General features: G+C 50.8%; 1 protein-coding gene and 1 pseudogene across 1 annotated transcript; both read left to right on the top strand.

Moving 5' to 3' along the window:
- Positions 1 to 994, top strand: LOC114083680 (olfactory receptor 13G1-like). Its single transcript, XM_027924938.2, has one exon. It carries the CDS (start codon positions 37 to 39, stop codon positions 949 to 951), a length of 915 nt encoding a protein of 304 aa, XP_027780739.2. The 5' UTR covers positions 1 to 36; the 3' UTR covers positions 952 to 994.
- A 14,066-nt stretch (positions 995 to 15,060) lies between these two features.
- LOC114082459 (olfactory receptor 13A1-like) lies at positions 15,061 to 15,989 on the top strand (annotated as a pseudogene).
- Positions 15,990 to 16,374: the final 385 nt, after the last annotated feature.

Here is a 16,374-nt window from a genome sequence, read left to right as displayed (position 1 = left end):
AGCAGCTGCCAGGTCTCCACACCCAGGCCCTTTGGGATGAACCAGACGCTGGTGACCGAGTTCATCATCCTGGGATTTTTGGAAACGCCTCGCCTGGGAGCACTACTCCTCCTGGGCTTCCTAGGCCTCTACTTGGCTGCCCTGTCGGGAAACCTGCTCATCGTGGTGGCCATCAGCACCAGCCCAGCTCTGCACACCCCCATGTACTTCTTCCTGGCCAACCTGGCCGCAGTGGACATCCTCTGCACCTCCACCATTCTCCCCAAGCTGCTGGGCAGCATGGTGGCTGGCAGGACCATCTCCTATGGGGGCTGCATGGCGCAGCTCTTCTTCTTCACATGGTCAATGGGGGCAGAGCTGCTGCTTTTCTCGGCCATGGCCTATGAGCGCTTCGTGGCCATCTGCCAGCCATTGCACTATGGTGCACGGATGGGCTCTCGGGCATGTGCTCTGCTGGCCGTGGCCGTGTGGGCCATCAGCCTCACCAACACCAGCGTGCACACAGGCCTCATGCTGCGCCTGCCACTCTGCAAGTCTGGCGTCGTTGAGCACTTCTTCTGCGAGATTCCCCCACTGCTGAGGCTGTCCTGTGCCCCAACACGTCTGAATGAGGTCATGGCCTTCACCGCGGACGTGTTCTTGGCCATAGGCAACTTCTCGGTGACCATGCTCTCCTATGGCTGCATCATCGCCAGCATTGTGCGCATGCGCTCAGCAGCGGGCAAGCGCAAGGCCTTCTCCACCTGCTCCTCCCACCTGCTGGTGGTCACGCTGTATGACTCCGCCGTCATCTACACCTACATCCGCCCCGCGTCCAGCTACTCACTGCGCAAGGACAAGGTGGTGTCCATCACGTACACCTCTGTGGCGCCCACCCTGAACCCGCTCATCTACACTCTGAGGAATAAGGACGTCAAAGTTGCACTCAGGAGACTTCTGTGCTGCTGCTGAGCTCCCCAGGCCACCAGCTCCCAGCCCTGAGGGGTCAGGGGCCCACGCCCAAGGACCACAGCAGGGACAGCACCCCACCTGGGGCTTCCCCAAAGCCCTCCACCCAGACCCGGTATGCTGTTTAACAAGGGGGCAGGCGTTGGGGTGCCTGTGCCCTCTGCTGTAAATACATTTAGGAAATCATCAGACGGTGATTTGTGCCCTCATGTTGACTTGTCCCCTCCACGGTGGCTTTTCCCGTCTTTCCATGCTCATTTGTTCCAGTCATGCTGCCCTTTCTGTCCCCTCCTATTGATCTATCTCCTGTGTGTGGCTTGTCTGTCCCCAAGGCCATGATGGTTTCATGTCTCCGTCACTGTTGACTTTTGACCTCCCCTGCAGACTGCAGTCTCTTTGTTGACAAGGACACTGTGTTGTCCTTATCTCTGACCAGGCACAGGGCAGGTACCCAGTATATATCAGTTGACTGCCACGAGGATGAAGGGAGCCAAGATATGTGCACCACTTAGTTCACTAGGACTAGGCTCAGAAAGGCCAGGCAGAGGCAGTCTGTGGTGTGGTTAGTAAGGCAACTGACAATTCTCTGCTTTCCCCTAATCTGAAACACTTCCTGTCCCTGTGGAGAGTGGACGGGGCATTAATGGTGGTGAGGGGAAGAGAGTGCACTACATCAGCCTGCTTTGCTGCTTGGACTCCAGGGGAAGAGGGGCCACAGGAGGGCATTCAAGGGTGAACCCTAAGCCACCAGGGCTGTGCCGAGGGGTGTTCATAGCCACCATGGGCCTCCAGCCAGGGCATCCTCAAGTGGCCCAACCCACTAAGTCCTGCTCCTCTGGCTTCTCCTGCTCCCTCTGGGACAGAACCCTGAAGAGTAACCATGAGTCTTTTCCATTAGAGACATTTCATGCAGTGAAGTTAGGAAACCTAGATCGGCATGAAGGAGATCACAGGAAGAGCAGAATCGTGGTGACTGCGTCCAGAGGGGCCTTCCTTCACATTCTCCTCTCTCAGTCTTCCCATGTGCATAAGCCACACACAGATTATGATCAACTTGGTGTCAGTCTGCACACAGGGTTTTGCACACAATCCCTTCAGTTCAGAGAATGTGGCCTGAGTCCTCACAGGTCATTGCAGACTTTGCCACCAACTCCTGGTGGAGGCTCTTTGTGGCAGCAGGTTTAGGGTGTAGCTACCCATGGGCCACTGCCACTCAGACTCCACCTCTGCAGCGCTGGGTGGCACCCTCTCCCCAGGCCCTGAATGGAGTCTGGGCACTTGGTGAGCAGCCCTGGCTTTTCTCTGACTTTAGAATAAAGTGCACACATGTTCAAGGATATTCGGGAAAAGAAAAATTAAAATGGAGGCAATGCACTGTTTCTAGCATCACATAGACCGTCTTAAAGACAATGTCCAGAAGTGTCTTAGTAACAACCACAAGTGTTTCAGGTGCTGGAGAATGATCAAAAGGAGACAGGAATGAGAAAGATTTAAACATTGACAAATTTGAGTCATCATGCCGTTTTTTTCCCTGAGGAGCCTTTTGGGCAGTCTGTAGGAAGGTTGGAAGTAGTTGGCAAGCCCAAGTCCTGTTGTCTTAAGGATCAGGGGCAGAGCTGTGGCCCCAGGGTAGTTCGAATTGAGGAACCACAGGGGCCAGGGACATCCAAATTAATATCTGGTGTTTTCTTTTTTCTGTATAAATACTTTGGCATCCTGATTTCTTTTTCATAAAATTTTCTCCTGGTGTACAGAAATACCACTGACTTTTATATGTGGATTTTGTATCCTACAATTTTCATGAATTTATTTTTGAATTCTAATAGATTCTTAGGCGTCTTGGTGGCTTTGAAGACATCATGTCAGAGAAGTCAGATGCTGTTATGGTTTGCATGGCCCATGTGTCTGCAATGCGCGAATGTTCAGAGGCAAGTCTACTGTGAGTGCTGTACCCTCATTGATTGATCCATCCCCTTTTGGATCAATTTGAATGAATCACTGGGTGGTGACTCTAGGCAGCTGGGGCATGGCTATAGGATGCACCTCCAAGCAACTGATCAGGTCAGAGCCCTCCTGGACCAATCACTTCCCAAGGCGTCATCTCCAAAGGCCCATGGAGTCCTCACAGTGCCCACGCCTGCAGTCCTTCTCCAAGTGTGCAGCAGCACTTCCTCATTCCTCTCCTGCCCTCTGCACAGGAGGAGTGAGAGCACCTTACCTGCAGACATTGTGCACACATGTTCCTAGCAGCAGTACAGACAATGGCCCCACTGGCAGCAGCCTGTTGCTCTCTAGCAGGGGCACAGATGACGGCCTGCTGATGTTTCTTACACTGTAGCTTCTCTTGTCCACAAAGAGGCCCGGACTCTGCTATTTGCCACAGTGGTGTGCCACAAGAGGTGACTGTGTCCAGGGACACCACACAGAACCCCGCCCAAGGGAAGACTGCACCCTGGATGTTTCCATTTCTTGAAATCTTGGAGATGCAAGCACATCTGCAGGGCCAGGAGGCCCAGTAGTGGGCCTGGGGGCAGGTTTCAGGGACCGTGGGGGAGAGGGGCCAGGAAGGGGAGCAGAACTGCCTGGCTCCTGAGTGTGCTCACTGCCTGAGGCCAGCAGGGCCTCAGAAGTGCACCTCTCCTAGAACTCGCCACAGGGACCCCGGAACCTGCCTCTCACCATGTCTGAGTTCTGCTTCAGACAGAAGCTTCCAGGTGGGCTAGGACTCAGGGTGGAGCTGGTGCAATGCAGGAAGCACCCGGAAAAGGGAGGAGAAAGTCCCCATCCCCTGACAGGGCACAGACTCTTGAAGGTGTAATGCTGCTAATCACAAGAGAAGAAGACCAAAGGTGAACTGGCCTCCAAGTACCAAATGTCGGCTCTTCCAAAGAACCTTTGAGGAAAAGGAGAGGCAGGCCTTGGATTTGGAGGGAAGCTTTCCCTCCAGGGACATCTGGAGTTTTCTCCCCATCTCCATGTGACAGAACTCTCCTTTCCTGATCTGTGAAGAAAAGTCACGACTCCTCAGTGAGGGTCAATAAGGGGAAAGGCCGCAGGGGACGTGGCAAGTGAGGCAGATGTTGGCAGGAGACTGTAGCTCTAGAGAGGTGCAAAGGACTCTGATCAGATGTCAAAGGGAAATAGGTTACATCACTTGCTGGTGACCAGAGTTCCACATCTAGTGCTGCCCAGGTGACCAAAATTTACCAGTGTCCACAAGAGGCCATCTGAGTATATTCACTGAAACTTCACAGAAGTTGTTCAAAACTGGACGCCATGCAAATGTCCACAGTGCCTAAGTGGTTTTTAATATCGACACATATCTGGGTACTTTTGGGGGGGTATCTGTGAAATTTGGGACGTGTGTCAGTGTGCAATGTGGACATCATGGTCTGAAGCTCCCCATCTCTCCTTGTCCTGGGCTGGGAACTCCCTTAGTGGGTATCAGACCTGGGGGTTATTCCAGCAGCAGTACCCTGCTGTGACATGGAGGACCACCACTGGCTGTCGTTGCCAGGTCCTTCCTGGTCACCAGTGGTTACTGTCCCACTCTGTTCTAAAGGGGGAGCAAATGAGTTGTTTCTTTTGTGTCTGCCAGGTTTTATGTAACCTAAGGACATTCAGGTCCAACTATTCAGCACCACTGTAGGGAGCCACTCCAAACGCATGCACCTTTAAGACCTGACGCACACTGGGACCTGAAAGATCAGTCTAGTCTTTCGTGGTAGTGCCATGACTCATGACTTGGGCTCTTCTCTCACTTGGGTAACAAGGTGTGGCCCTAAGAGTATGCAGCACCCAGAGGAATTGAGCTACACTCACCTGTTCCTTTGTAATCCTACCCCTTTGCCATTTTTGAGGTAGAATGTTCCATGGAACATCCCTTTGTGTGTTCCCTATATAAGAATAAAAATTCTGGTAGCTCTCTCTCTTTCCAAGGACCTTTAAGGTCACAAAGCCATCTCTGGATTATTGAAAAGGTAATTCTGTGTGGTTGTGTGCTTTCTTTGTTGTTTTCTTGAGTTATTGGAATAGTCAGATTTTGTGAACCCAGCATTAGGTCGCCATCAAGGACAGTTGGCAATACACCACAGTGTGTCCACACAAGGGACTACTCGCTGTCAGGAATCCTGAGCGACCACACGGTTACCACTGAGGGGCAGGATTCAGGCCACTCACACTGTGTCACCACAACAGGAAGAGAGAGCACAAACAAGAGCCTGGCTGCAGATCCCTTTGCCTGGAACCCCAAGAGGCAAAGCAGATAGAGTATTTTAGAAGTGCCTTCAGTGTGGCTGGGCAGGGTGAGGGCTGAGGTTGGCCTGCCCGGGAGGACAGAGCTGTTGGCCATGCTGATGGAGGGTTACGTGGCACACACATTCATCAGAACTCTGAACTGAATTCTCATGGGAATGAGCCTCACAGAGCTGATGTCACTTGTTCAGGAACAGGAAGGATGCAGAATGATCTTCCAAGGGAGGGACCAAGCGCTTGTGGAGAGCGCTGAGCAAGCCAGGCAAAACCACCCAGGGTGAACCCCAGAGCGTACTGTGTGGAGTTTCAGGGGCAGCTCCAGGATGAAGAGCTGAAGGGTTTCCAGGAGCTGAAGCATGTGCTGAATTGCTGACATGTGGCAGGAGTGGGGGGCCCAGGAAAGCCAAGGCCCTGTCTGAGGCGCCCTGCTGTCCTCCAGCCTGCTCTGCTGCCTTAAGGTGGACTGCAGATCTGAGGCAGGAGGCCTCGGTGGGAGGCCCGTGAGCCTGGGACTTTGTGCACAGGCACAGTGGATTCCAAGGAGCCTCCTAGGAAGGTGCTGTGGGCAGGGTGCTGTGGGGCCCCGGGGGAAGGACAGCATTGCTGCCCTGACAGGCTAAGGTGCAGCTGCCTGCTCCTTCTGGACACCTGCAATGCACACACTTGCTGCCCAGGAGCTGGCTCTGTGAGTGGCTCCCCAGGGTCCCCAGACAAACAGTGCCCTGGGGTCAGAAAATCTAGGCTTCCTGGAAGGCAGCAGACACCAGTGCAGGACAGAGTTGGAGAACGTGAAGGTTCCATTATGGGAGCAGAGCCTTGGTGGGATCCACAGGGCCGAGCTGGGCCACAGCCCCTCCAGAGCACCCCTGAGCACTGTGGGCAGCATGGTGAGTGACGCCTCAGCCCTCCACCCTCGGAGCTCCCAGCAGGAAGTGCAGCTTCCCAAATGGACTCCGCCTAGAAGTGTGTTAGTGCCCACAGAGCCCTCCAGGTGCAGTGACGGCATTGTCCCCAGGCCTGGTCTCCTTGGGTGTGGTGCTGACAAGCAGCACTGTTCTGACCTCAGGATGTGGAGGAGCACTGGGGTTAAGTTCCTGCAGAACAGTCAGATGCCAGCTGTCCAGGCAGAGAGCTGGTCCATACCTGTTCTTCTGCCTGAGCCCAGACCTGGCTGCCTCACTCCCCCGCCTGCCAGCCACTCTGCTCCTGGTAGGAAAGGCAGAGTGCTGGGCGAGTGGAAGACCAGGTCCACAGCCACACACTGTGGGGCCCTCTGCTCCCCCATGGACCCCTCAGCCTGTGAGGGAGACGCTGTGAGGGGCAGAGTCAGGTGCTGTGCCACAGCCCAGGCTGGGGGCAGAGAGACCTTCCACCTGCGCCTGGGTGAGCATCAGACCCCTTCATGTCAGGCTGGCCATGCCCTGTGTGGCCAGAGCACTGGAGGTGTCCTGTCTTTTGTCCTAGGAGGCAGGGAGAAGGAGTGGGTGAGGGCATGTGGGGCGTGCTGGAGCTGAGGTGACCCTCAGAAGCAAGCCCAGTGTGCACGGAGACCTCAGGCTGCCCCTGGCTGCTGCAGGGGCATCCACCTGACCAAAGGGAGGACACAGGCAGCCTTGGTCCTGGTGGAGTCAGGTCCTGTGGGCATCAGAGCGGGCTTGCCCAGACCCTGGTGCCACCTGCTTCCTGAGGGGCAGTGGAAGGCTGCTGGACGCCCTCACAAGAGCACTGTACCATTCCTGTTCTTCCCAGTCCTCAGGGGCAGAGGTACCTCCACCCTTGTTGCAGGGGACAGAGGAGGCAAGACATCAAATAGGAACAAGACTCAGGTTATCTAGCTGTAGCCAGGTTCAGAGGGCAAAGCTTTCACTGTGATCCATCAATCCCCCTGAACCCTGGATTCAGGCTGTTTCAGAACTTTATACCCATCATGTAGGGAGGGGCTCAGAAGCTCACAGTCTGCAGATGTTCACATTGAAAGCAGCTTTTCCTTTCACTGTTCTGCGCAAGTTAACCCTTCAAGGGCAGGGCCTAAGAAGGGTGAGCTTCTTCTCCCCTTTCTTCCCTCCCCGTGCCAGCTGTTACTGTGGAGCCCCACTGGTAACTTCTTCTCTTACCTTTGGAATGTAAACATCTCGAGAAGCTCCAGCCCAAGGCCAAGGGACTAGTTAAAAGAACCTGTTTTTCTTAGCGTGCTCTGTGTTTGTAAGCACACTTCCACAAACTATTTATATATGTAGTTATTTATATTAGATAGTTCACAAATGTTTGTGAAAATCTAGTAAAGGGGCATTCAGCACCTGGAGTGCTGATCTCTTCCAGGCCAAGTAAGATAGAGCAACAGGAAATAAGAAGTTTAACTACAGTGAACTCTTTTGTAGAGATTCTTGTGCTGAAAGTCCTAAGATCAATTATGGTGAAGATTTCTGCAGAAGCCTAATGAAAGTTCTCTGTGGAGGAGGGGTGCCACTACACACTAAAGTCTGTCCCTTTCCAAATGCGGGCTTGGGAACGAGGCTGCAGTCCCTGAAGATCAGCCAGGACCCACACAAAGAGCCTTGGGTGTGGATGCAGCCCCCTCTGCCTGGCTGTGGGTGTAGGTGTGGGCTTGAGAAACCTGGTCCCAGATTCATTCTCTCTGGCTGTTCGTCCGTGTCCTGGAGGAGAGGATGAGACACTGGCCTCCTGAGCCAGCAGGGAAATGTTCTTAGTCTGGCCAGAGCACAGGGATCAGACTGACTGTTGATTTTTTAGCTTTTAGCAGGGCCATTCTGTTCCTCTCCATCATATCTGCACATGTCCCACGGGGAGTATGTGGCTTTTGGCAGGTTGGTAAAGCCAGGCTGGAAGACTCCAGGTGGGCAGTGTAGGCTGGAGGTGACCATCACCCACCCGTGCGCCTGTTCAGTTCACATCCTTCCCTCTGTGTTGTGTCCTCTAGCACAATCCCCAGAACTGTAGCGTCACTTCTCTCCCCTGCAGGGCACGGCCAGTGTGCCCCAGGACCCGCATGTTGGCTTGGTCCCATGGCAAGGTGCTCCAGGCAAAGTCGTACTTTTCCTGTGTGGCTACTTTGGGAACAGCCCTGCATCCAGTCCTGGGCTTACCCTCCTACATTCCTGGTGACAACGGCTTTCTCATCCACTCTGAGCTGGACATCTGCAGGACCAGTCCTCCTCTGCCTCTGAGGGAGGCAGCCTGAGTGTGGCCTGGGGCAGCTCGGTCAGGCTACAGTCTCCTGACGTTGCTTAGTTTTTGCTCCCCAGGGCTTGGACTTCCAGGAAGAGCCCTTCTGTGGCCTCTGTCCCTGTGACATGCCACATCACTCATGGGCAGAGTGACACCCGGGGCTCGTCTCATGCTGTCCCTTTCTCAACCCTGCCCCCGACCTGGGTTCTTCGCTGGCTGGTGCGTGGTATCAGGAGGGTGTGGATGCCGGTTGCCTGTCCTGTGCTTGTCTCCTAGTGTCCTCAGTGCACACAGGCATGAATGGATGTTTCTGAGTGGTTGTCACTCACGTGGCTCACACTCCATGTCATCTGTTAGGACGGGTGTTCCCCTGCAGTGGTGGAGGTTCAAGGTTCCTCCATGTCAAATCCTGTCAAGTCACACCTCATGGAGCCATTTAGGTCTTGACTCCTTCCTCCTGTGTCCAGTGACACCTGCTCCCTAGGTCAGTCTGTCCCCAGTTTTGGGGATTGGTAGGTACCTCTGGGCAGGGACAGACGTGGCTCCTACTTCCCTGGTCAAACCTTACTTAGGCTCGGGCCTCCAAGGCTTTCTCAGGCTGATCTCCAGGCTGCTGTTGAGAGCAGAGGTAGTGAGTGAGGTGCTCTGCTCTTTCTTGTGTTAGGCAAACTCAGGTGGGGGCAGAGGCCCAGCACCTGCTTCGTGGTGCTCCTATACCTGTGGCCTGGCTGAGGGGCTGGATGTGTCCCTTCCCTCTGCCCTCAGGCCTCACCCATGATGGCTGCTCACAGCCTTGCAGAAGGGCATCCCACGTCCTTGTCTGAGCAGCACAGGGCTCACAGCAGGACGTGGATGTCACCGGTGTTCCTGTGCGGAGTCCTGCCCTGTCTGTGGTGTGCCCACGTTGAGCCACTGTGTAGCTGCCAAGCCTCCTTCTTGTCACGCTGTTCGTGTCGTTTCCTAGCTGGGCAGCTGTGAGGAATTAGCCCTGAGCACCCTCGATGGAGACTTTGGGGACTTGCTTCCTCCCTCTTCTTTGGTGCCTGCCTGGGAACGGCATTCTGAATCAAGGGTGTGCATCTCGAGTCCTCAGAACCTTTCCAGCCCTCAAAGAGACCCTGGCAGCTTCTCTCCCATCCACAGCGTGAGTCTCGATGGCTCAGAGTTTTCACCCACTTGACCTCTGTGAGTTTTTAGTGGTTATCTCACTTTGCTTTTACTTTGCATCTCTCTGATGTCTGGTGCTGTTCGAAACTTAAAATTTGGTGTTGCCAATCCTGGTGTCTTGTTTTTGGTTGATCTGAGTGTTCTTTCCCAGGTTCCTACTGAGGTTTTCAGCTCTTCATTGCTCAGTTATGTCTCTGGTATTTAGTTTATGCGAACGTGTCTTGCCTGATACAGATTTTGTGATCATTTTCTCCTACCTGTTAGCACAGTGCTTGTAGTGAACAGTTCGGTTTGGATGAACTTTGATTTGTTAATGAGAATAATAAAATTCCTTTTTGATTCTCCTGAATTACTTTGTGGAACAAAACGCGCTTCAGGTTCTTGCATGTTGTTTTCAATGGCAAATTGTCTTCTTTTTCAAGGCTGACTAGTTTTCCAATGTGTGTGTGTGTGTGTGTTTCATGACCCCTTTTGCCACCTATACACAATATTTTGAGAAATGTCTACACAGGGTGTTGACCAGTTTTTAACTGGGTTGTTGGTTGATGTGCTGCTGAGTTATTTGAGCTCTTCTTGTTATTTTGGATATTAATACCTTGCCAGGTATCTTCTCTCCTATAGGCGGTCTCCTCACTGTGGATGGTTCCTTGGCTTGGCAGAGGTTTTAATCCGAGATAGTTCTGTCTGATCTTTCTGTTGTTGCTTGTGTTTTGGAGTTCATCCCAAATCCTGCTTTTCCATCACGCTTTCCTCTGTGGGTCTGTTGTTTTGAGTGTTGCACTGAGGTCTTTAACCAGTGAGTGTGTGTTTGAGTAAGGGGGAAAGGAGGGCCTCACTCCTCTCTTCTGCACATGGGCACTTGCCAGCACTGCTAAAAAGCCTGCTCTTACCCCACTGTGTGTTCATGACATCTTTGTTCAAAATTAAGTCACCATATGTGTTTCATTGGACTATGTAGTTGTTTGAATGTTTGTGTGTCCTCAAAATTCAGAGGGTAAAACCCGACTTCCACTAGGATATCTGTAAGAGGGAAGGCCCCTAGGAGGCAATTTGGTCATGAGGGAAGATCCTTCATGAGTGAGATTAGGGGCTGTTAAAAGGCCAGAAGGTGGAAGGGCAGATCTTCCCTCTCTTTCCCTCCACCATGTAATGATGCCCTAGGAAAGCCTTCTCCAGATGCCAGCTCCTCTGTCTTGGGCTTCCCCTCTCCCAAAATGGTGAGAAACAAATTTCTTTCATTTTAAATGACCTGCTTTGTGGCATTCTGATATAGTGCAAATATAGACTAAACCAAAAATTGGAACCAGAAAAGTGGGTGCTGTCAGGACAAATACCACCCAGTATGCAAGCTGCTTTTGGAATCAGGTAAGTGGTAGAGGCTGGGAGAACTGGGCGGCTCGACCAAGCCTAGGTCTACTTGAATTCCATCTGGGATGACCCCAAATCCTGTGCGTCCAGAGACCTTAAGGCAATGATTTGGTCCTGAGGGCTGTGACCTCAGGAATGGAATAATCCACTAATCCAAACAGCTGGTGCACCACTGGAAGGTGGGACCGTGATGGAGGAAGTGTGACCCTGGGCCCATGTCCTAGAAGGGGGTATCTTCCTCCACATCTGACCCCTCTCTGCTTTCCAGCTGCTGCAGGATGAGAAGCTCTTTTTACCCCGGAAACATTCAAAAAGAAAGAAATGACTCAAAGGTAGAATTTATAATGAAAAGGGAAAGAGAATGTAAACAGTTGGAAAGTCTCCAGGCTGGTCATGTAAAACAATGAATTAGGAAGCAAAACCACAGTTGTGGCCAGGCAGAGCTTTAACAAAGAGATCAGTGAGGCTAGAACAAAGCCAGATGTCATCAGGACAGTGGTGGACTGACCTCAGGACATTTCAGAAAGCCTCAAGGCTGTGGCTCCCAGAACGCCAGGGCACGAATGGAGGGCACAATGCAGGAGAGGCCCAGGGTGACTATGAGACTTTGGGGCTTGCTGCCCAGGGCCACCTCCAGTGTCTGCTCCTCAGACACCCCAGCTCCAGTGCATGCAAGCCCAGGCTCAGCTCTGGCCACTGCTCTGACAAGTATAAAGCACAGGCCTGAGAGTGTCTATGAGGCGCTCATTCTGCAGGTGCACAGAAAGGGCAAGCTGTGGAGGCACGGCTGTCTCCATCTAGATCTCCACAGAACCCACAGACAGCCCCCACTAGCGTAGTGCCTTTGGGGGCCATGGGGTCCAGCTGCTGAGAACTTCACATTCTGCAGCAGGCAGTACCTGCCAGGGATAGCCACAGATGTGTGGGAGAACTGAAGCCTGACAGGCTGCACTCAGCAGGGCCGGGGAGCAGGACTGTCTTGGGGTTTGGTGTCCCAACCTCCACCCACGTGGTCCAGGGGGGATGTGGAGTCAGGCATGATTGTTCTCAAGTTTGAAGATTTAGTCCTTTCTGCTTGGCGTTTGGTCTACTTGGGGCCCGCTATGCCCCTCTTCTTGCCTGTTTATCCCTTTGAATAGAGATGCCTCTCCCACACTTGGCCCATCACTGTGTTCAGAAGTCCATGACTTGTTTGATTTCACAGGCTCACAGCTGAAGGCAAACTTGCCTCAGAATGAATTGTGCCTGAGGTGCATGCACATGCTGTCTAGGTAAGACCTTGGACTTGGAGTTTAATGTGGATGTTAGAAAGAGAGAAGAGTTTGGGAGCTATCACGATGGAATGGATGTATTTTGCATGTGAGAGGCATATGAATTTGTGGGGGTTGGGGGCATAATGCTATGTTTTGAAAGTCTGTGTGCCTTGCACAATTCATCAGTTAAATCCTAATCCCTAATGTGGTAACATTAAAGGTGGTGCCTTTAAGAGGTAGTTTGGTCATGGGAATCAGCCCTCCCAGGTGGGGATGGTCCTTAGAAGGCTTCTAGTTGAAGCTGAGGGTGTCTCACTTCTCTTGTCCACTACCTTATGCCAAGTGACAGTGCAGCAGAAAAGGCCCTCAGCCCATTCTTGTGCCACCTTCCAGAGCTCGTCTCCCACCGAGCTGCAAGAAATAAACTTCTGCTCATTACACATTCCCACTGTATATGTTGTATTTTAGAGTCACAAAGCAGACCATGACGGGTGAGGTATCTTAGTTTTTGCAAGTACCATGTTGCTTTGATGTCTGTATTTTTGTAGTAGATTTTGCTATCTGGTTGTGTGATGCCTCTGGGTTTGCTCTTTCCTTACAGTTGCTTGAATTGCACAGGGATATTTATAGTTCCTTTGAATTTTAGGATTGTTTTGTTATTTTTGTGCAAAATTTAGATAAGTATTTGATAGGGATTTTTTGGACCTGTCGATCACTTTGGGTAGTATCCACAGAATATTTGGATGATAGGAATTATTCAAACCCATGCACTTGGGATATATTTTCATGTGTTTGTGTCTTCAGTTTCTTTCACTGATGTTTTATGTGTTTTGGTGTACATGTCTTTCATGTCATTGGTGAATATTTTGTTTTTGGCTATTGTAAGTGGAATTGTTTTCTTGATCCCTTTTTCAGATAGTTTGTTATTATTGTATAAAACAATAAACAAGAGGTTTTGTAGTTGTTTTTGTATACTGCAATGATACCAAATTCTTTTATGCTTCTGGGAGATATTTGGTTAGACCTCCAGTATTTATCACAGAAAAGACCACATTGTGTCTGCAAAGAAGGTCTCTTCCTCCATGTAGATACCCTTTATTTCTTCGTGTTAACCTAATTACTCTGGCTAGACTTTCACTACTATTTTAACAAGAGGTGGCAAGAATGAACATTCTTGTCTTTTGTTCTTGATCTTATAAGAAACAATTTCAACTTTTATGTGCTTTTGGCTCTGGGTTTGCTGAATGTGGTTTCTATTGCCCTGAGATACATTCCTTGACCACCTCATTTATTGAAGGTTTATTTCTTAAAATGATGTTGAATTTTGCCAAATGATTTTTTCTGAATTTATGGGATGATTACATACTTTCTCCTTTGTTCTGTTAGTTCTAGCTCACTCATTGGCTTGCATAGATTGAATGATACTTGCAACTCACTTGATGATGGTGGATGATCCTTTTAATGTGTATTGAATTTGGTTTGCTTGTATTCTTGGAGGATTTTGCATTTAGGCTCATCATAGATTTAGTTTATAATTTATTTTCTCTTTCTTTCTTTCTTTCTCTCTCTCTCTCTCCCCCTCCCTCCCTCCCTCCCTCCTTCCTTTCTTTCATTCTTTCTTTCTTCCTGGCTTTGATATGAGTGTGATGCTGCCCCTTAAAGAATTTGAAATTGTTCCCTTGTTTTCTCTTTATTTTATGTGAAGACTTTAGAAGGGTATGTGGATTATTTTTGTATAGAATTTAACTGTGAATCATCATGTCTCAGGCTTTCCTTCTAAAGAGTTTTCCTGGCAATTCTATCAACTTTCCTGGTTTTATTCCATTCAGATTTCTACTTTTACATAATTCAGCCTTGGTAGATGGTAAAGGTCCATCCACTTTTTAGTTGTCCAATTTTTGGTGATTAATTATCCCACTGTAGTCTCTTATGAACTGTGTATATCTGTGGCATTACCTATAATGTCATGTCTTTTATTTCTGATTTTATTTTAGAGTTCTCTAATATTTACTTAGTGTACCTAAAGTTTTTTCAATTTTATGTATTCAGTAAGCAACTCTGAAATTAATTATAATTTCCCCAGTCTTTACATTATTGTTTTCTGCTTTGGTCTTTATTTTTCCCTTCTTTCCTCTATCTTTGGGCTTAGTTTGATTCTTGTTCTCAAATTCATTGTGGTTTGATGGTAAATTGTTTGAGAACTTTCCTTTTTCAGTGTGTGTGTTTATGCCATAAGTGTGTGTCTTAAAACTGCTTAGAACAGAGGGTCATCGTATCATGGTGAAGAGTTCAATTCATCCAGGGGATGAATTGAACAGTTGTACATACAGATACATCCAACTTTGGGGCAACTAACTATAGAAAACAATACCAACAGATAGGAAGAAAGAGATAGGCATTAATACAGTGTTTGTAGGGTACATCCAGACCTCACATCCATGGATAGCAGGTCCTCTGTACAGAAAATCAAGATGGAAACATTTGGCTTGAAATGCCCTTTATCTAAAAGACCTCACAGATGTATCACATGCAAGAGCAGCAGAATACATGCTTTACTCACACACAGAACATGCTACAGGACAGATCATAAGTTCAGCCTCAGAACAAGTCATAGAATTTTTAGGAAGCTTGAAATCATATCAGGTCCCCTTTCTACTGATATGTGGGGAGGGTTTAGAATGGAAGCAAAGTGGTTTCAGGAGGTGTTGGGTAGAGACTGAGGGGCAGATGGGTTCCCATGAAGGAAGCAAGATACTCCTTCCTTCTATAGCAGCACCTGTCAGATGATCACTCCTGAAAACCAGATCTGCAGCAAGTGTCCTCACTGTGGTCTCTTCTCAGGGTCCACAGGACACAGAAGTGGGGCCAGGGTCTGTGGCATCCCATGGTGAGCCCCAATCAGACACGGGTGATGGAGTTCGAGCTGCAGGGGTTCTCAGAGCACCCTGGGCTGCGACTGCTCCTGCTGGGCTGCTTCCTGTCCCTCTACACCGTGGCACTCACAGGTAATGCTGTTATCATCACTTTGGTCAGCATCAGCGCTGGCCTGCGCAGCCCCATGTACTTCTTCCTGTGCAACCTGGCCACCATGGACATTATCTGCACCTCCTCTGTGCTGCCCAAAGCGCTGGCCAGCCTAGCATCTGAGGCAAACATCATCTCCTTCCAGGGTTGCATGGCCCAGCTCTTCTTTCTCATCTGGTCAGCATCCTCTGAGCTGCTTCTGCTCACAGTCATGGCCTACGACCGCTATGTGGCCATCTGCTTTCCTCTGCACTATAGCTCCAGGATGAACCCGTGCCTGTGTGGTGCCCTGGCCATGGGAGTGTGGGGCATCTGTGCCCTTAATGCTTCTGTCCACACCGGTCTGATGGCTCGGCTTTCTGTGGCCCCAAGGTCATCACGCACTTCTTCTGTGAGATCCCCCCGCTCCTGCTGCTCTCCTGCAGCCCCACGCGTGTGAACAGCATCATGACTCTGCTGGCGGATGCCTTCTACGGGTGCATCAACTTCTTGCTCACCCTGCTGTCCTATGCGTGCATCCTCCGCAGCATCGTGCGCATGCGCTCCACAGAGGGGAAGCGGAAGGCCTTCTCCACCTGCTCCTCCCACCTCCTCGTGGTCTCCCTGTACTACACGTCTGTGTTCTGTGCCTACCTCAGCCCTGCCTCCAGCTACAGCGCAGAGAGAAGCAAAGTGTCTGCAGTGCTCTACTCGGCCCTGAGCCCCACGCTGAACCCCCTCATCTACACCCTGAGGAACAAGGAGGTCAAGCACGCCCTGCGGAGACTCTTGCCCTTCTTCCGACGTTAGAGGTGATGCGCAGCCATCCTGCCATCCTGGGTTCTTCCCGTGCCTGGCTTCCTGAGAGCAGGCGTGTAGACCTGAGACCTAGCTGTCTCTGGGTTAGCAGTAGCCTGAGGAGCCATAGCTGGACACTCTGCGTTGGCTCTGCCACATTGTGTCTCCGACTGCCCCATGAGAACCTGTGTGCCTCCGGCAAGTGTCCATCCACAAGCCCTTCCAGGGCCTGGCAGTTGCTCCCCTTCATTCTGGGAATCAGGCCGGGGTCCCAGGATGAGTGGCAGGAGCCTGGCTTTCCTTGACCCAGCTCTGGCTTAGCTGCTACGTGGCCTTCCACTCACCCAAGCCCCAGCGGAGAGGGCATATGTATGTACAGTGGTTGATAAGGAACTGT

This window comes from Marmota flaviventris, chromosome 4, assembly GCF_047511675.1.
Source record: "Marmota flaviventris isolate mMarFla1 chromosome 4, mMarFla1.hap1, whole genome shotgun sequence".
Lineage (NCBI taxonomy): Eukaryota > Metazoa > Chordata > Mammalia > Rodentia > Sciuridae > Marmota > Marmota flaviventris.
The sequence above is the reverse complement of the archived record's forward strand: the minus strand, read 5'-3'. Positions and strand labels throughout refer to the sequence as shown.

Coding starts and splice junctions, on each gene's coding strand:
- LOC114083680 (XM_027924938.2), top strand. CDS start 37: ATGAACCAGACGCTGGTGACCGAGTTCATCATCCTGGGATTTTTGGAA.